Source organism: Artemia franciscana, unplaced genomic scaffold (assembly GCF_032884065.1).
Source record: "Artemia franciscana unplaced genomic scaffold, ASM3288406v1 Scaffold_2701, whole genome shotgun sequence".
Taxonomy (NCBI): domain Eukaryota; kingdom Metazoa; phylum Arthropoda; class Branchiopoda; order Anostraca; family Artemiidae; genus Artemia; species Artemia franciscana.
In genome coordinates, this window is record NW_027063490.1 from 3,835 (window position 1) to 21,707 (window position 17,873).

At 34.6% G+C, this 17,873-nt stretch overlaps 1 protein-coding gene across 2 annotated transcripts; it reads right to left on the minus strand.

The window, feature by feature from the left end:
• Positions 1-1,788: 1,788 nt before the first annotated feature.
• On the minus strand, positions 1,789-12,655 carry LOC136042990 (uncharacterized). 2 transcript variants are annotated; one of them, XM_065727884.1, is made up of 5 exons: positions 12,458-12,655; positions 11,676-11,814; positions 7,241-7,357; positions 4,177-4,324; positions 1,789-1,896 (listed from the first exon to the last, which is right to left on the minus strand). In XM_065727884.1, exons 2-4 carry the CDS (start codon positions 11,762-11,764, stop codon positions 4,225-4,227), a joined length of 306 nt encoding a protein of 101 aa, XP_065583956.1. In that variant the 5' UTR covers positions 11,765-11,814; positions 12,458-12,655; the 3' UTR covers positions 1,789-1,896; positions 4,177-4,224. The 2 variants fall into 2 exon arrangements, with proteins under 2 accessions (XP_065583956.1, XP_065583957.1); XM_065727885.1 differs by lacking the exon at positions 4,177-4,324 and having other exon boundaries at positions 12,458-12,652.
• Positions 12,656-17,873: the final 5,218 nt, after the last annotated feature.

Here is a 17,873-nt window from a genome sequence, read left to right on the forward strand (position 1 = left end):
AAAAATGAAGATATTAGACTATTTTATGATTGCACATGGTAAAGAATGTGATTAAAGGCTCTTTTCCTATGTCAAAAGTTTTAGTTTTCGAGGGTAATAGCTACGTATGTTGAAAAAATGAAGATATTAGACTATTTTATGATTGCAAATGGTAAGGAATGTGATTAAAGGCTCTTTTCCTATTTCAAAAGTTTTAGTTTTCGAGGGTAATAGCTATGTCTGTGGAAAAAATGAAGATATTAGACTATTTTATGATTGCACATGGTAAAGAATGTGATTAAAGGCTCTTTTCCCATGTCAAAAGTTTTAGTTTTCGAGGGTAATAGCTACGTATGTTGAAAAAATGAAGATATTAGACAATTTTATGATTGCATATGGTAAAGAATGTGATTAAAGGCTCTTTTCCTATGTCAAAAGTTTTAGTTTTCGAGGGTAATAGCTACGTATGTTGAAAAAATGAAGATATTAGTTAATTTTATGATTGCACATGGTAAATAATGTGATTAAAGGCTCTTTTCCTATCTCAAAAGTTTTAGTTTTCGAGAGTAATAGCTACATATGTTGAAAAAATTAAGATATTAGACTATTTTATGATTGCAAATGGTAAAAAATGTGATTTAAGACTCTTTTCCTATTTCAAAAGTTTTAGTTTTCGAGAGTAATAGCTACGTATGTTAAAAAAATGAAGATATTAGACTATTTTATGATTGCACATGGTAAAGAATGTGATTAAAGGCTCTTTTTCTATGTCAAAAGTTTTAGCTTTCGAGGGTAATAGCTACGTATGTTGAAAAAATGAAGATATTAGACTATTTTTTGATTGCACATGGTAAAGAATGTGATTAAAGGCTCTTTTCCTATTTCAAAAGTTCTAGTTTTCGAGGGTAATAGCTACGTATGTTGAAAAAATGAAGATATTAGACTACTTTATGATTGCAAATGGTAAAGAATGTGATTAAAGGCTCTTAGTAGTATAGGCCCTAACTGTTACTGCAACAAGGATAGGAAATTCAATCCCCACCCCCTCCCCAGCCCAGTCCTCCAATCAACAGTCTTCTAGATGCAAGTGACACAACATTGCGATGTCGCAAAGGTAGGTATTTACGAACCTGTATAGGCCCTAACAGTTACTGCGACAAGGATAGGAAATTCAATCCCCGCCCCTCCCCAGCCCAATCCTCCAATCAACAGTCTTCTAGTTGCAAGTGACGCAACATTGCGATGTCGCAAAGGTAGGTATTTACGAACCTGTATAGGCCCTAACAGTTTCTGCGACAAGGATAGGCAATTCAAGCCCAGCCCCTTCCCCAGCCCAATCCTCCAATCAGCTGTCTTCTAGATGCAAGTGACGCAACATTGCGATGTCGCAAAGGTAGGTATTTACGAACCTGTATAGGCCCTAACAGTTACTGCGACAAGGATAGGAAATTCAATCCCCGCCCCCTCCCCAGCCCAATCCTCCAATCAATAGTCTTCTACATGCAAGTGACGCAACATTGCGATGTCGCAAAGGTAGGTATTTACGAACCTGTATAGGCCCTAACAGTTACTGCGACAAGGATAGGAAATTCAAGCCCGCCCCCTCCCCAGCCCAATCCTCCAATCAACTGTCTTCTAGATGCAAGTGACGCAACATTGCGATGTCGCAAAGGTAGGTATTTACGAACCTGGTTGTTATTACACAATATAGTCTAGGCTAGTAAATTTTATGCTAGAAAAAATATTTCCAAGAGTAGGTCTAGGTTTTTCCTAGCTTCCAATATGGCATAAGTAGTCTGGAGTAAGAAGTAGACATATAAAAATTTATTGTACAGAATAAAAAATATACAAATTAAATAAAATATATACATAAATATAGTTTTCTTGTGAGAAATTCAGGAATACTGGAGGAGAACCCTGTAAAGAAAAAGAATATTTATAATTTGTAGAGATGAAATTAAGAGAGGTATTGCGGAAAAAGGGGACTACATTTTATTTGGCAATCTTGGTAACTACATTCCGATAGTCGGTAAACAAAGGTGTTATTGAAAGCAGGGTTAGACATGTTTTGCAAGTGTTGACATTTCAGCATTCCAATAGGTCATTGGATTTTCCAATCAGAATTGTGAAAAGGGGGGATTTCCCAATATTGCGCAAATCTTTAGCAAAAGCTATAAAAGGCGAGGGTTAAAGACTACGGCATCAGTTACAGTTTTGCTTACGATAAGAAAGTGTTCAGTGATTTATTATGGAAAGTGAAAATTTAAACAGTGGAAGTAGTCAGGGTTCTGGATTTTCAGAACCACCAGCGAAAAAGATAAGAGTTTTAATTAATGGTAGTGACACACAAAACAGTGTTGACTCGCTAGTCCAAACTTTTTTGGATTCTAACGACGACGATCTCTTCTTACAAGTAGATTTAGATAAACCGGGTCCTTCTAATCAGTTTGGAGGGGCTCAATTTGAATTGAATGGTAGCGACACACAAACCAGTGTTGACTCGCTAGTCCAAAATTTTTTAAATGATAACGAAGATGATCTCTTCTTACAAGTAGATTTAGATCAACCGGGTCCTTCTAATCAGTTTGGAGGAGCTCAATTTGAATTGAAAGATCATGCCTTTCACAATTACTTGAGATCACATACCTTTAAATCCAATGTCGCCTTTAAGACCCAAAGATCTGGCGAACTAGTCAATGTTTTGCGCCAAACTATCGGTGGAATAATACGGCAAATTCAAGAAGAAGAACGTACTAGCGTAAGAGCTCAACTGGCAGTTAATGCAATTTTTAGCCGGGAAGATGAAGAGGATAGAACTGTCCCTTTGCTTTCGTACATGGAACGTTTTAATAGAGGCAGGGATATAGATACAGAAATTGACAAATGCATCACAAGAATCAATGAATCGGCGGAAAAGTATGCAGAAAATGGGAGTGGATTTTCACTTACGGGAATCTGGAGTCTCGACATTCATATTGCGAAATTTGACGGGGATTTTCCCATTCCCGCTGGCCGGAACGGTCCTCCAGTTCCGCAAGCCCTTGCTAGCAAAAAAGGAATTTTACAAATGCGGTTCGACCAAGGATTACAATGTTTCAAATGGTCGGTCTTGGCAGCGGGACATCAAGTTTTAAAATACAATTCTAGTCAGTCTAATTTACTAGAGTTAAATAGGAATGGGCTAGAAGGAAGTCATGGAGAACCCGGTATTTTTCCAACCGTTACATTCAATTGTTTTGAGGGAAAATGGCCAATCAAAATTAGCGATATCTCAAAATGGGAGCAAGAAAACGCCTCCGCCTCAGTAGGGATATGCGTATTACATTATAATGAATTAGAGAAAGCAATTTGTCCAATTCGTGCTCCATCTAACTCTAATGTAAAATATTATGCCTATTTACTGTACGGAGAGTCAGATAATGCAGACTACGCACATTTTTGGCCTATCGTAAATCTAAGTTGTTTACTATCTTCAGGAAAAACAGCGCGATTCTATTGCCCATACTGCCTGTCACCATCAAGGACTGAAGATAAATTAAACCAACATATCGAAGCCTGCTCTCCTCACGGTTTACAAACAGTATCTATGCCAAAGGGCGAAAAAGCAATAATTGAATTTAATGATTTGTACAATAAAATGCCATTTCAATATAGAATTTTTGCAGATTTCGAGTCGATCATCAAAAAAGTTGACGAACCTATTCGAAAAGGAATAATTTCAGAGCACCGGCCAGCAGCGTACGCACATGCCGTCGTCAAATACGGTAAAAAACTTGAAAAATACCGAGAAACCTATGGTCCAAATTGCCACATTGACGGCATGATATTACTCATTCAAGACGCACAAAACTGCTTAGACGAAATATATGATACTTGTCACGAGATGATAATTACTGAAAAAGATAGTCATAAATTTCAAGAGACTAATTGTTGTATATGTGAAAAACCCCTGATCGAAAAACCGAAAAAAAAAGGAGATAGAACATTCAGACACCACTGCCATCATATTAAAGGACCGAATTTTGAATGTCTAGCTCACTCGACATGTAACACCGTCTTAAGACATAAGCGGTATATTCCGGTTGGGTTCCATAATTTAGGTTATGACATAAAACATGTTTTGGAAGCCCTTTCACAAATTGAAGGTTTTAATTTACAGTACGAACCATTGGCTAGATCAAGCGAAAAATTTCTCACCTTAAAAATTAGCTGGTCCCGGAGCCTTGAAAATAACCAAGAACGCCGCTATTCAATTCTCTTCTTTGACACTTTTGCATTCCTGCCAAAATCCTTGGAGAATTTGATTGCTGTACAAAAGCCTGAAGATCCACAGTCTTTCCAAATCCTACGACAGAAATTTTTAAATGATCATCAATACAATCTACTTACACAAAAGGGTGTGTTCCCGTATAGTTATATGGATGAATTTGCCCATGAAAAATGCCCATTGGTGACTATAAAATTTTAGAATCTCAGGATTACCCCGACTTTTCTACTATAAAAGAGAATGGAGAGTATGGCTATTTTGTGACAGTTAGTGGAGAAATTCCACGAGAATTCCACGACTATTATCAAATGATGCCACACCCTATTTCCAGACAGAAAATCCGTTTTGAAGATTTATCCCCATACAACCAAAAACGCATAAAGGAAGACAAGATCCCATGGACGTCAACAAATAAATTGCTCGCATCTTTTGGCTACAAAAAGGAAATTACCCTACACCATACATACTTGAAATTTATACTCAATCATCATTTTCGTCTAGATCATATCCATAACGTAATTCAGTTCAAACAGGAATTTTTTATGAAACCGTATATTGACCATTTTATGGAAAGAAGATCACAAACAAAATCTAAAACGAAGAGTGAGCTCTATAAGCTATTTAACAACACTATTTTTGGGAAATCTGTAGAGCAAGTACGAAAAAGGACGTCGTGTATAGTTACAACAGATCTGAAAACTACAAGACGTCTGGTTGGAGACTGTAATATATCTTCTTTCTCAATAGTTAATGAGAATCTTGCGCTGATATTCAGAAAAAAGAGACATGCCCTCCTGAACAAAAATATTGCAGCTGGTGCAGCCATCTTATCTATATCCAAGAAAATTATGGCTGAGACATTTTGGGACAATTTAGTTCCATATTATGGTGGGCCTCTTTCTGGTAGAATTTATTTAGCTTACTCAGATACCGACTCAGTCTTTATTAAGATATTTACAAAGGATTTAGTCGGCGATTTGACATCCCCAACCCTCCGACCTATCATAGACTTTTCCAATTGGGACCCCATCAAATATCCCCATCTGGTAAATAGCCAGAAGAAGAATGAATTTGGCAGGCTTAAAAACGAACTAGGAAGCGATACATTCATAGAATTAATCGCCGCTTCGCCTAAATGCTATTGTGTTGTAACGCAGAACGAGAAATTAAAGAAGGCTGCCAAAGGAACATCAAAACATCTGATGAAGAAATATCTAACGGCGGAAAGATTTAAAGAAGCTGTTTTTGAAGGAAGGGTCATTAGAACTACAACAAACGCCATAAGATCTCTCAAGTTGAAATTATATACAATGGAAGTTGTCCGTACTGCCATCTCTGGTTTTTCGGACAAAGTATATATTTTTGATGATGGGATCACTACCCTTCCTCTTGGACATTACAAAATTGAAGAAATGAAGTGATCTCAGATATGATTGACATTTTCAAAAACAAATTTAGTATTGTATAGAAAGTGCTAGTGAAAATATGTATACTACAGTTAGTTTTCTTTGTGAGTGTTTAGAAATCCCATGTCAGAAGTTTATAGTAAGATATAAATGCAAGTGTAAAACATTTATGGACTATAACAATTGGAACATTTTAAATAGTCGAGTGTGTATTTCATGCAATTCTTTACCTGAGCTACAGATAAGGCTCTTAGAAAACGGAAGAGAATGTAAATGCAGCAAAACAACAATTTTGGACGTTTTAACGTTGGATGCAAAATTAGCAGGCTATAGTAGCCATAGCGGGATATGTGACTTTGAAGATGCAATCAGTGACTGTTTACAGAACACAGTGTTATACTATATTGATAAAAAAGAAACACAACCTCAAGAAATTCGAGCAATTATTCAAAAACGGAACAATCTTTTAATCCATTGTTGTGAAGACTGCAAGAACTTTCTAAAAGACATTTACAACCAACACTTTTTTTTTCTCTTCAAAGAACTGGATATAGATAATCTAAAAGAGGAGTGGATAATCTTGAAAAGTGTCAGTTTAAAGAAGAAAAGCAATCAGTCAACATGTTTAAAATTGAAACACCATTTCGGATGATTATTGCTGGCCCATCGATGTCGGGGAAAAGTGTTTTCATATCTAAATTAATTAAAGAAAACGAAAAACTATTTGAAAAGCCTCCGAGAGAAATTTACTATTGTTATCGAATATGGCAGACAATGTATGGTAAAATAAAAGAAGAAATGCCATATGTCCATTTTATTCAGAACTTTGAGATTCTTGAGAACCTCAAGTCAAATTCTTTAGTGATTTTTGATGACTTTGCAACGCACATGGAAAAGTACTCTGAAAAGCTGTTGGATTTATGGACAGTCGAATCCCATCATATGAACATTTCAGTGATAATAGTATTGCGTAATCTTTTTCAACAAACAAAAAGTATTCGAACGATAAGCTTAAATACAAATATATTTGTATTATTTCGACAAGCACGAGATCAATCCTCTATTACAGCTTTAGGGAAACAAATGTTCCCAGGAAACTCTCGCTATTTATTGGACAGCTATAAAATGGCAACCGATAAACCTTTTGGATACTTATTTATAAATTTGAATAGCAAGGATAGAAATCTTATGCTAACAAGTAACATTTTCGAAAAAGAAGCAACAGTATATCTACCATACGCATTGAAAAAGTGACACTAGTCTTGAAGATGGAACGAATGAAGCAACTTCATCCTTTTGTAGAGGTTTTAGCTAAAGCTAAACCCAAGCTAAGACGTGCTTTATTACAAAATTTGGACAAGGATATTGTGAAAGCATTTGCAGAACTTTGTTTAAATATCACCAATTCAAACATTTCGATGCCATTATGTCAAAAGAAACGGTGCTGTCAACATCGTAAAATTATCCGTGATTTATCAGTTAAAAAGAAGAATATTAAACAGAAGCGCTCGAAATTAGTGCAACAAGGAAGTGGCTTTTTTGGTGTATTATTACCAATTATTGGAAGTTTAATTGGATCTCTACTTACCAGAAATGGCAGCAGTTCGACCGTACAAGCTCATTCCACTGGAGACAGCTATTCAGCCAAGGCAGCGCTTTGAATATGAGATGGCTGATTTCTTGAATAACGATTCCATATCTGATTCTGAAAAATTACTTTTATTTCAATCTGCAATGTCTCGCCTTCAAAAGTATCGAAGTGATATGACAAAACCAATTAAAGTGGATGTTGTTTCAAAACCTAGCCTACCCTCAGAACCGCAACCCAGCGGACCGCTAGTATCACGACGGGACCCAACCGCGGTAAATCAGAATCTGGGCCCGTGCGCTGCGCCGGTAAATCAAAATCACGGTCCGGATGTGGCGGAACCTTTTTCACCACAGGCGAGCACACAAGAGTATGAAGGTCTTTTTGAAAAGTTCCCTGTATCCTACCGACAGTCTGCAAAATTATTATATCATAACTTGCATGAACTGGATGGATTTGAAATTGAACGTGGATTTAACAATATAAAAATTCACGATAAGCTCTATAATGCAACAGATTTATTAACGGACCTGATTTCGAATAGGAAGTCACGATATGCTATTGATTCAAACATTATAAACTTTTTAGCTGACAGCAATATCCCTCTCAGTCTAATCATAAATAAAGGCATTTTAAAAGACGTACAAAATTTAAGAAGAATCAGTTCAGAACAAGTCACTGAAAGTGACGGATCTTTTGCAAGTGTCAACTCTACAGTTCTCGAGTCACCAAGCCAGTCACCAATCAAATCGAGACAACGATTCAAGACTGGTACTCTTAGAAGTCATTATCGACGACCATCAAAAAGCCCAACACAGATTTCATTACTAAGCAAATGGCAAAAAATTTAAAGCAAGTTTATGAAAATATTGGCAAGTTTGGTGCTCTTTCCTCACCACGCCGTCTTGCATTGGCTGCAAATACATCTCAACAAGAAGCTCAAAAGTTTTTGGAGAAGCAAGAGTCCTATACTTTGCATAGGAGAGCTGTTAGACCGAAACATTTTAGAAAAACTATAGCACTCTACCCCTTTGAGATTGCTCAAGCAGATTTAATGAGTTTGGATGGATCTTATGCCAAGCATAATGCACCGTACAAGTTTTTACTGGTCATTATTGATGTTTTTTCACGCAGACTTTTTGTAAAGCCACTGAAAAGTAAGCATGGAAGTGAAGTTGCAAAACAATTGGAGCAAGTGTTTTCTGAACAGACATTTAAAAAGATTCACGTCGATAGAGGAAAAGAATTTTTGAATCCAAGTGTGAAAAAGACTCTTGAAAAGTATCAAATTGAACTCTATCATACCCATAGTCATCTGAAAGCTACAATAGTTGAAAGAAGCAAACGTACACTTCGTTCTCATCTAAGTGCATTTTGTACTCATTTTAATACATTTTCTTTTGTACCAAGACTTGACTTAATTGTTTCTCAGTATAATGATTCACCGCATCGTAGCCTTGGAAATTTAGCACCGAATCAAGTAAACTTACAAAATACACCTTATATTTCTGATTTTATGTATGGAAAAAGTGAAAGCAAGCAGAAAAGGCTTAGGAATCAATTACAAGTTGGACAAAGTGTTAGAATCTTACGTGGTAAAGGAATCTTTGAGAAAGGACAGTTTAATTTTAGCAAAGAAATTTTTCGAATTGCTAGTGTTCAATCCACAGATCCAGTCACATTTAAATTAGTGGATTTGTCAGATGAGCCTGTTCTCGGATGTTTTTATCAGAGTGAACTACAAAAAGTTCAAGAGCCCGATGAATACGTTATAGATAAAGTACTTAAACGGCGAACATATCGTGGAGTTAAACAGTTGCTTGTCAGTTGGCTAGGATACCCCATCTCTTTCAACACTTGGATAAACGCAGATCAAGCTAGAAATGTCGATTGAATCCTTCTATGTTTCATTTAGTTCGGACGTCCCAGACCCTGTTTATGATCAAACAAACAAGATTGCAGATTTCCTGACAAAGCTTAACCCCCCGATTGTGCTTCAAGGATCAGGATGGAAAATGGCCTTGGTATCCCTCCATTTAACCAACTCTTTCGATTCTTTGAGACAAGATCAAGACTATTTTTTCAAATTGTTTCGATTTGTTGGTGATAGCAAAGACCCAAGCAAACGTTTAGGCACTAAAATAACGCTTCCAAAGAATAAGCGGTACAATACAATTCCGGAGATTATCAAAGACATGAATAATTTGGTTTATACCGGCAAAGACTCGGTTAATTTTCACTACAATAAACTATATGATCGAGTCTATATACTGGGACTAAAAGTCGGCGAATCCTGCTATCTTAGTGATGGTTTGCGAGAAGTTCTTGGATACAAAGAAAACATTATTGAGCCAGAACCGGATAATAATTTTCACCAGACTTATGGCATTGAAGGACCATTAGTCCCAGGACTTTATTACCAGTGGAATTCAATCTTTGTGTACACGGACATTGTTCAGCGTTCACGTATTGGAAATAAATCTGCTCCCATCCTAAGAATTCTCCCGAGAAAAACGACAAACGAGGAAGTGATTAGCTATTCGTTCCAGCCACTTATTTATTTAGATATAAGTAGACAAAACATTGAAATTGTTCATTTTAGTTTTAGAACTGAAAAGAATAACATCATACCCATTAATAGAGGACTAATCTCGCTAACAGTCGAATTTAGAAAAGATAAATAGCCGTAGACAATTTATTTGTCCCTCTGTAGACTGTTTTGTGAAAACAATACAAAATGGAGGTGGAATGGATTACTATCAAGGAAAAGCTGCACCTATGGTTGGATATGGTGCCTTTAGCCAATTTTTTGGAAAAATGATGCGATTTGCCATACCTCTTTTAAGAAAATTTGTTGTTCCTGTGGCGTCTGATATTGTTGGCAATACAATCACTGACTTTGAAAAAGGACAAGATTTTGGTTCATCTTTGAAAAGAAATATACAAAATAAAGTACGTGACATTACGGAAAGTATGAAACAACGTGGAAGTGGTATAAGTAGACCACGAAAACGGAAATTGATCAGTTTGCATCGATCCAAGGTGAAAGCAAGACCTATCCGGAAAATTAAGCGCTCAAAAGCAGATTTTTTTGGCGAAAAATGAGTTTCCTTCCAACCGAAGACAGTGTGCCCTCAGTTAGTTCAGCCATCAGCTATTTTCAAAGCCCAAATGTTGATGTATCTGTCAAGTCTGCATATTTTGATCCAATCTACCCAGTAGTCCCTTTATCAGATGGCTCACCTATTCACTTTCGCTTTTCAAGCAATGAAAACTATTATTCTGATATGCGAAACAGTATTTTAGAGTTAAAAGTCAAAGTTTTTAAATCAGATGGAAATCTTGTAACCGATAGCGACAATGTTTCATACGATGATGGGGGCATTATGAATACTTTATTCCAAAACATTCAAGTATTTGTCAATGATACGCTTGTATCGAGTGGTAATTCCTTAAGTGCCTACACTTCATTCGCATCGTATACATTATTAACGCCAGACAGTACAAAAAAATCGCGTGGTTCAAACTATGGTTTTACACAAAAGAAGATGGTACTTTGGATCCTAAATTGGCGGTACTCGCCACTGAAACTTTACACCTTGCTGCGCGACCATCGCACGATTTCTTCCAACTAAATCAGTTTATACCACCTGGATTAAAAATTGACATAAAGTTTTCCCCATCATTGCCTAGATTCGTTTTTCGAAAACTCGAAAAAGCCGCTCCTGATGTTAAACTTACAATAAGTGAAGCAGTTTTACATATCCGAAAAGTAAAAATTGTATCCTCGCTAGCGTTGGCAGTAGAAAAGATCAAAGCAAGCGGAAGTAATCTGAAAATGATGATTCCAAAACTGATGCCTACAGCTAGAATTATTCCAACTGGAAGTCTCTCTTTTGCTGAAAGTTCATTGACGACATATGGACATCTCCCTTCAAAAGTTATTCTTGGCCTTGTAAAAACGTCGAATCAGCTGGGAAGCTACGAATCAAGCCCGTTTAAATTTGAGCTTTTTCATCTATCTTCTCTGCATCTTAAAGTGAATGGACAGCCAATTTATTCACTAAACTTTTCTGATCAGAGTTATAGACTTCTTTATGAAATGAGCATGCGAACTTTGGGAGGAGACGAAACAACTTTTGAAAATGGACTATCCTATGATAAATGGATACGTGATTCTTCCCTTATATGCTTGGATATTTCTGGAACTCCAGATCTATCTCTTATTAAAGACGGAACACTTCGATTAGATCTCACTTTTTCACAAGCTACAGATGCGTCTGTTAGCCTTATAATTATCGGATTTCAAGAGACATTTTTGGAAATTGACAAATCAGGAGCTGTATTTCTCCCGATTGCACCATGAATACGAATCAAGTGCTAGATGTTTTAAAAAAGGACATTGTTGCTAAACAATACAAAAGTTTCTGCTTACCTTCCGACTTTCTTGATCGTCTTACATTTACCAGCTTCCCGACAATCATCGTGGTGAATACCAGTCCATCTAGGCTGCTTTTTGGTCATTGGATTGGTTTACTAGTGATGTCCCGGAAGACGATTGAGGTTTTTGACACCTACGGAAGAAATTATTCTGAATGGAAAAAAATTGGACAATTTGTAGACAGATTTGAAATAGTGACTCAGAATCGAAGAAAAATTCAAAATACAATGACTATGGCTTGTGGACTTTCATGTATTAGTGTTTATTCTTTTACGCTTACGTCGTTATTCATTTCAAAGTATTGTTAATATTTTTACACCTAATTCGTTGTGGAATGATTTTTTAAGTGAGAATATTATTGTGAAATTCTTTAATGTTGATTTTAAAGCATTGTCTCCGTTCTGTATTGATAAGCATTGTGAACAAGTATCGCTTTCTTATTAAATTTTTGTATGGATCAGCTTTGTTCAATAAAAGTTTTAAAGTGAAAAATGTGTTTATAGAAAGTTAGACATTTGAGACAACAAAGTATAAACATAAGTGGTTGAAAACTGGACCTTCTACGTACTTTTCTGGTGGAGGATCAAACCCAAGTCCGATATGAAAAGTTGGATATGCAAGTCCAATCTAGAAAATATAGTCCAAATTGTATCTAGCCTAGGTAGATTTCTCTATTCAGACTTTGCATGTCTTTAACTACAGGTACTAGTTGAAGTACAGTCTAATTTTCTAAAACCTACCTATACTAGAAAATATAATGTAAAAAAAAAACTTACCTCTTTTGAATAAAGTCTATCCATAGTTGTGTGTTTGTATTCACAGTCTAATACAAAATTGTTGCAAGTCCACATTTCACAATAAATCCAACGTATGAACAACGTTTTGGTTGCAATCTTTTCACCGCTAGCTGTGTTGAAACAAACGTATGAACGATTGCCGGGATCGTCCGCTATCTGCGGAGAATCTAGTTTAGTTTAAAATTGTATCTTGTCACACGTAATTTTTCCATGTCTTTAATTAGGAATACGCGAATAAGGCATAAAAATTAAGAGTAATGTGGGCAAAAAGGGTAGAGAATGGAGGATCATATAGTATAGGCTTAATTATACCTCCTAAATACCTATGCCATATTGGAAGCTAGGAAAAACCTAGACCTACTCTTAGAAATATTTTTTCTAGCATAAAATTTACTAGCCTAGACTATATTGTGTAATAACCACCAGGTTCGTAAATACCTACCTTTGCGACATCGCAATGTTGCGTCACTTGCTTCTAGAAGACAGTTGATTGGAGGATTGGGCTGGGGAGGGGGCGGGCTTGAATTTCCTATCCTTGTCGCAGTAACTGTTAGGGCCTATACAGGTTCGTAAATACCTACCTTTGCGACATGGCAATGTTGCGTCACTTGCATCTAGAAGACTGGTGATTGGAGGATTGGGCTGGGGAGGGGGCGGGGATTGAATTTCCTATCCTTGTCGCAGTAACTGTTAGGGCCTATACTACTGCTCTTTTCCTATGTCAAAAGTTTTAGTTTTCGAGGGTAATAGCTACGTATGTTGAAAAAATGAAGATATTAGACTATTTTATGATTGCAAATGGTAAAGAATGTGATTAAAGGCTCTTTTCCTATGTCAAAACTTTTAGTTTTCGAGGGTAGTAGCTAAGTATGTTGAAAAAACGAAGATATTAGACTATTTTATGATTGCAAATGGTAAAGAATGTGATTAAAGGCTCTTTTCCTGTTTCAAAAGTTTTAGTTTTCAAGGGTAATAGCTATGTCTGTGGAAAAAATGAAGATATTAGACTATTTTATGATTGCATATGGTAAAGAATGTGATTAAAGGCTCCTTTCCTATGTCAAAAGTTTTAGTTTTCGAGGGTAATAGCTACGTATGTTGAAAAAATGAAGATATTAGACAATTTTATGATTGCACATGGTAAAGACTGTGCTTAAAGGCTCTTTTCCTATGTCAAAAGTTTTAGTTTTCGAGGGTAATAGATACGTATGTTGAAAAAATGAAGATATTAGACTATTTTATGATTGCAAATGGTAAAGAATGTGATTAAAGGCTCTTTTCCTATGTCAAAAGTTTTAGTTTTCGAGGGTAATAGCTACGTATGTTGAAAAAATGAAGATATTAGACTATTTTATGATTGCAAATGGTAAAGAATGTGATTAAAGGCTCTTTTCCTATGTCAAAAGTTTTAGTTTTCGAGGGTAATAGCTACATATGTTGAAAAAATGGAGATATTAGACTATTTTATGATTGCAAATGGTAAAGAATGTGATTAAAGGCTCTTTTCCTATGTCAAAAGTTTTAGTTTTCGAGGGTAATAGCTAGGTCTGTGAAAAAATGAAAATATTAGACTATTTTATGATTGCAATATGGTAAAGAATGTGATTAAAGGCTCTTTTCCTATGTCAAAAGTTTTAGTTTTCGAGGGTAATAGCTTTGTCTGTGGAAAAAATGAAGATATTAGACAATTTTATGATTGCACATAATAAAGAATGTGATTAAAGGCTCTTTTCCTATTTCAAAAGTTTTAGTTTTCGAGGGTAATAGCTACGTATGTTGAAAAAATGAAGATATTAGACTATTTTATGATTGCACATGGTAAAGAATGTGATTAAAGGCTCTTTTCCTATGTCAAAAGTTTTAGTTTTCGAGGGTAATAGCTACGTATGTTGAAAAAATGAAGATATTAGACTATTTTATGATCGCAAATGGTAAGGAATGTGATTAAAGGCTCTTTTCCTATTTCAAAAGTTTTAGTTTTCGAGGGTAATAGCTATATCTGTGGAAAAAATGAAGATATTAGACTATTTTATGATTGCACATGGTAAAGAGTGTGATTAAAGGCTCTTTTCCTATGTCAAAAGTTTTAGTTTTCGAGGGTAATAGCTACGTATCTTGAAAAAATGAAGATATTAGACATTTTATGATTGCACATGGTAAAGAATGTGATTAAAGGCTCTTTTCCTATGTCAAAAGTTTTAGTTTTCGAGGGTAATAGCTACGTATGTTGAAAAAATGAAGATATCAGTTAATTTTATGATTGCACATGGTAAAGAATGTGATTAAAGGCTCTTTTCCTATCTCAAAAGTTTTAGTTTTCGAGGGTAATAGCTACGTATGTTAAAAAAATGAAGATATTAGACTATTTTATGATTGCACAATGGTAAAAATGTGATTAAAGGCTCTTTTCCTATTTCAAAAGTTTTAGTTTTCGAGAGGTAATAGCTACGTATGTTAAAAAAATGAAGATATTAGACTATTTTATGATTGCACATGGTAAAGAATATGATTAAAGGCTCTTTTCCTATGTCAAAAGTTTTAGTTTCGAGGGTAATAGCTACGTATGTTGAAAAAATGAAGATATTAGACTATTTTATGATTGCAAATGGTAAAGAATGTGATTAAAGGCTCTTTTCCTATTTCAAAAGTTTTAGTTTTCGAGGGTAATAGCTACGTATGTTGAAAAAATGAAGATATTAGACAATTTTATGATTGCACACGGTAAAGAATGTGATTAAAGGCTCTTTTCCTATTTCAAAAGTTTTAGTTTTCGAGGGTAATAGCTACGTATGTTGAAAAAATGAAGATATTAGACTATTTTATGATTGCAATGGTAAAGAATGTGATTAAAGGCTCTTTTCCTATTTCAAAAGTTTTAGTTTTCGAGGGTAATAGCTACGTATGTTGAAAAAATGAAGATATTAGACATTTTATTATTGCACATGGTAAAGAATGTGATTAAAGGCTCTTTTCCTATTTCAAAAGTTTTAGTTTTCGAGGGTAATAGCTACGTATGTTGAAAAAATGAAGATATTAGACTATTTTATGATTGCAAATGGTAAAAAATGTGATTAAAGGCTCTTTTCCTATGTCAAAAGTTTTAGTTTTCGAGGGTAATAGCTACGTATGTTGAAAAAATGAAGATATTAGACTATTTTATGATTGCACATGGTAAAGAATGTGATTAAAGGCTCTTTTCCTATGTCAAAAGTTTTAGTTTTCGAGGGTAATAGCTACGTATGTTGAAAAAATGAAGATATTAGACTATTTTATGATTGCAAATGGTAAAGAATGTGATTAAAGGCTCTTTTCCTATGTCAAAAGTTTTAGTTTTCGAGGGTAATAGCTACATATTTGAAAAAATGAAGATATTAGACTATTTTATGATTGCACAAATGGTAAAGAATGTGATTAAAGGCTCTTTTCCTATTTCAAAAGTTTTAGTTTTCGAGGGTAATAGCTATGTCTGTGGAAAAAATGAAGATATTAGACTATTTTATGATTGCACATGGTAAAGAATGTGATTAAAGGCTCTTTTCCTATTTCAAAAGTTTTAGTTTTCGAGGGTAATAGCTACGTATGTTGAAAAAATGAAGATATTAGACTATTTTATGATTGCAAATGGTAAAGAATGTGATTAAAGGCTCTTTTCCTATTTCAAAAGTTTTAGTTTTCGAGGGTAATAGCTATGTCTGTGGAAAAAATGAAGATATTAGACTATTTTATGATTGCAAATGGTAAAGAATGTGATTAAAGGCTCTTTTCCTATGTCAAAAGTTTTAGTTTTCGAGGGTAATAGCTACGTATATTGAAAAAATGAAGATATTAGACTATTTTATGATTGCAAATGGTAAAGAATGTGATTAAAGGCTCTTTTCCTATTTCAAAAGTTTTAGTTTTCGAGGGTAATAGCTAGTCTGTGAAAAAATGAAGATATTAGACTATTTATGATTGCACATGGTAAAGAATGTGATTAAAGGCTCTTTTCCTATGTCAAAAGTTTTAGTTTTCGAGGGTAATAGCTATGTCTGTGGAAAAAATGAAGATATTAGACTATTTTATGATTGCACATGGTAAAGAATGTGATTAAAGGCTCTTTTCCTATTTCAAAAGTTTTAGTTTTCGAGGGTAATAGCTACGTATGTTGAAAAAATGAAGATATTAGACTATTTTATGATTGCACAATGGTAAAGAATGTGATTAAAGGCTCTTTTCCTATTTCAAAAGTTTTAGTTTTCGAGGGTAATAGCTAGTCTGTTGAAAAAATGAAGATATTAGACAATTTTATGATTGCACATGGTAAAGAATGTGATTAAAGGCTCTTTTCCTATGTCAAAAGTTTTAGTTTTCGAGGGTAATAGCTACGTATGTTGAAAAAATGAAGATATTAGACTATTTTATGATTGCAAATGGTAAAGAATGTGATTAAAGGCTCTTTTCCTATTTCAAAAGTTTTAGTTTTCGGGGTAATAGCTACGTATGTTGAAAAAATGAAGATATTAGACTATTTTATGATTGCAAATGGTAAAGAATGTGATTAAAGGCTCTTTTCCTATGTCAAAAGTTTTAGTTTTCGAGGGTAATAGCTATGTTGAAAAAATGAAGATATTAGACTATTTTATGATTGCAAATGGTAAAGAATGTGATTAAAGGCTCTTTTCCTATTTCAAAAGTTTTAGTTTTCGAGGGTAATAGCTATGTCTGTGAAAAAATGAAGATATTAGACTATTTTATGATTGCACATGGTAAAGAATGTGATTAAAGGCTCTTTTCCTATGTCAAAAGTTTTAGTTTTCGAGGGTAATAGCTACGTATGTTGAAAAAATGAAGATATTAGACTATTTTATGATTGCACATGGTAAAGAATGTGATTAAAGGCTCTTTTCCTATTTCAAAAGTTTTAGTTTTCGAGGGTAATAGCTACGTATGTGAAAAAATGAAGATATTAGACTATTTTATGATTGCACATGGTAAAGAATGTGATTAAAGGCTCTTTTCCTATTTCAAAAGTTTTAGTTTTGGGGGTAAGAGCTACGTATGTTGAAAAAATGAAGATATTAGACTATTTTATGATTGCAAATGGTAAAGAATGTGATTAAAGGCTCTTTTCCTATTTCAAAAGTTTTAGTTTTCGAGGGTAATAGCTACGTATGTTGAAAAATGAAGATATTACACAATTTTATGATTGCACATGGTAAAGAGTGTGATTAAAGGCTCTTTTCCTATGTCAAAAGTTTTAGTTTTCGAGGGTAATAGCTACGCATGTTGAAAAAATGAAGATATTAGACTATTTTATGATTGCAAATTGTAAAGAATGTGATTAAAGGCTCTTTTCCTATTTCAAAAGTTTTAGTTTTCGAGGGTAATAGCTACGTATGTTGAAAAAATGAAGATA

Bases quoted from the DNA above. Each gene is read 5' to 3' on its own strand.
- LOC136042990 (XM_065727884.1), bottom strand. From the start codon at position 11,764: ATGACCAAAAAGCAGCCTAGATGGACTGGTATTCACCACGATGATTGT. The intron at 7,358-11,675 runs GTAAGCAGAAAC...GTAATTTTTCAG, and splicing joins ACGATCAAGAAAGTCGGAAG to AATCAGATATGGAATCGTTA. The intron at 4,325-7,240 runs GTAAGTAGAGAT...TTTCTGTCGTAG, and splicing joins TCGAACTGCTGCCATTTCTG to GATTTGGAAAGACTGTGGAT.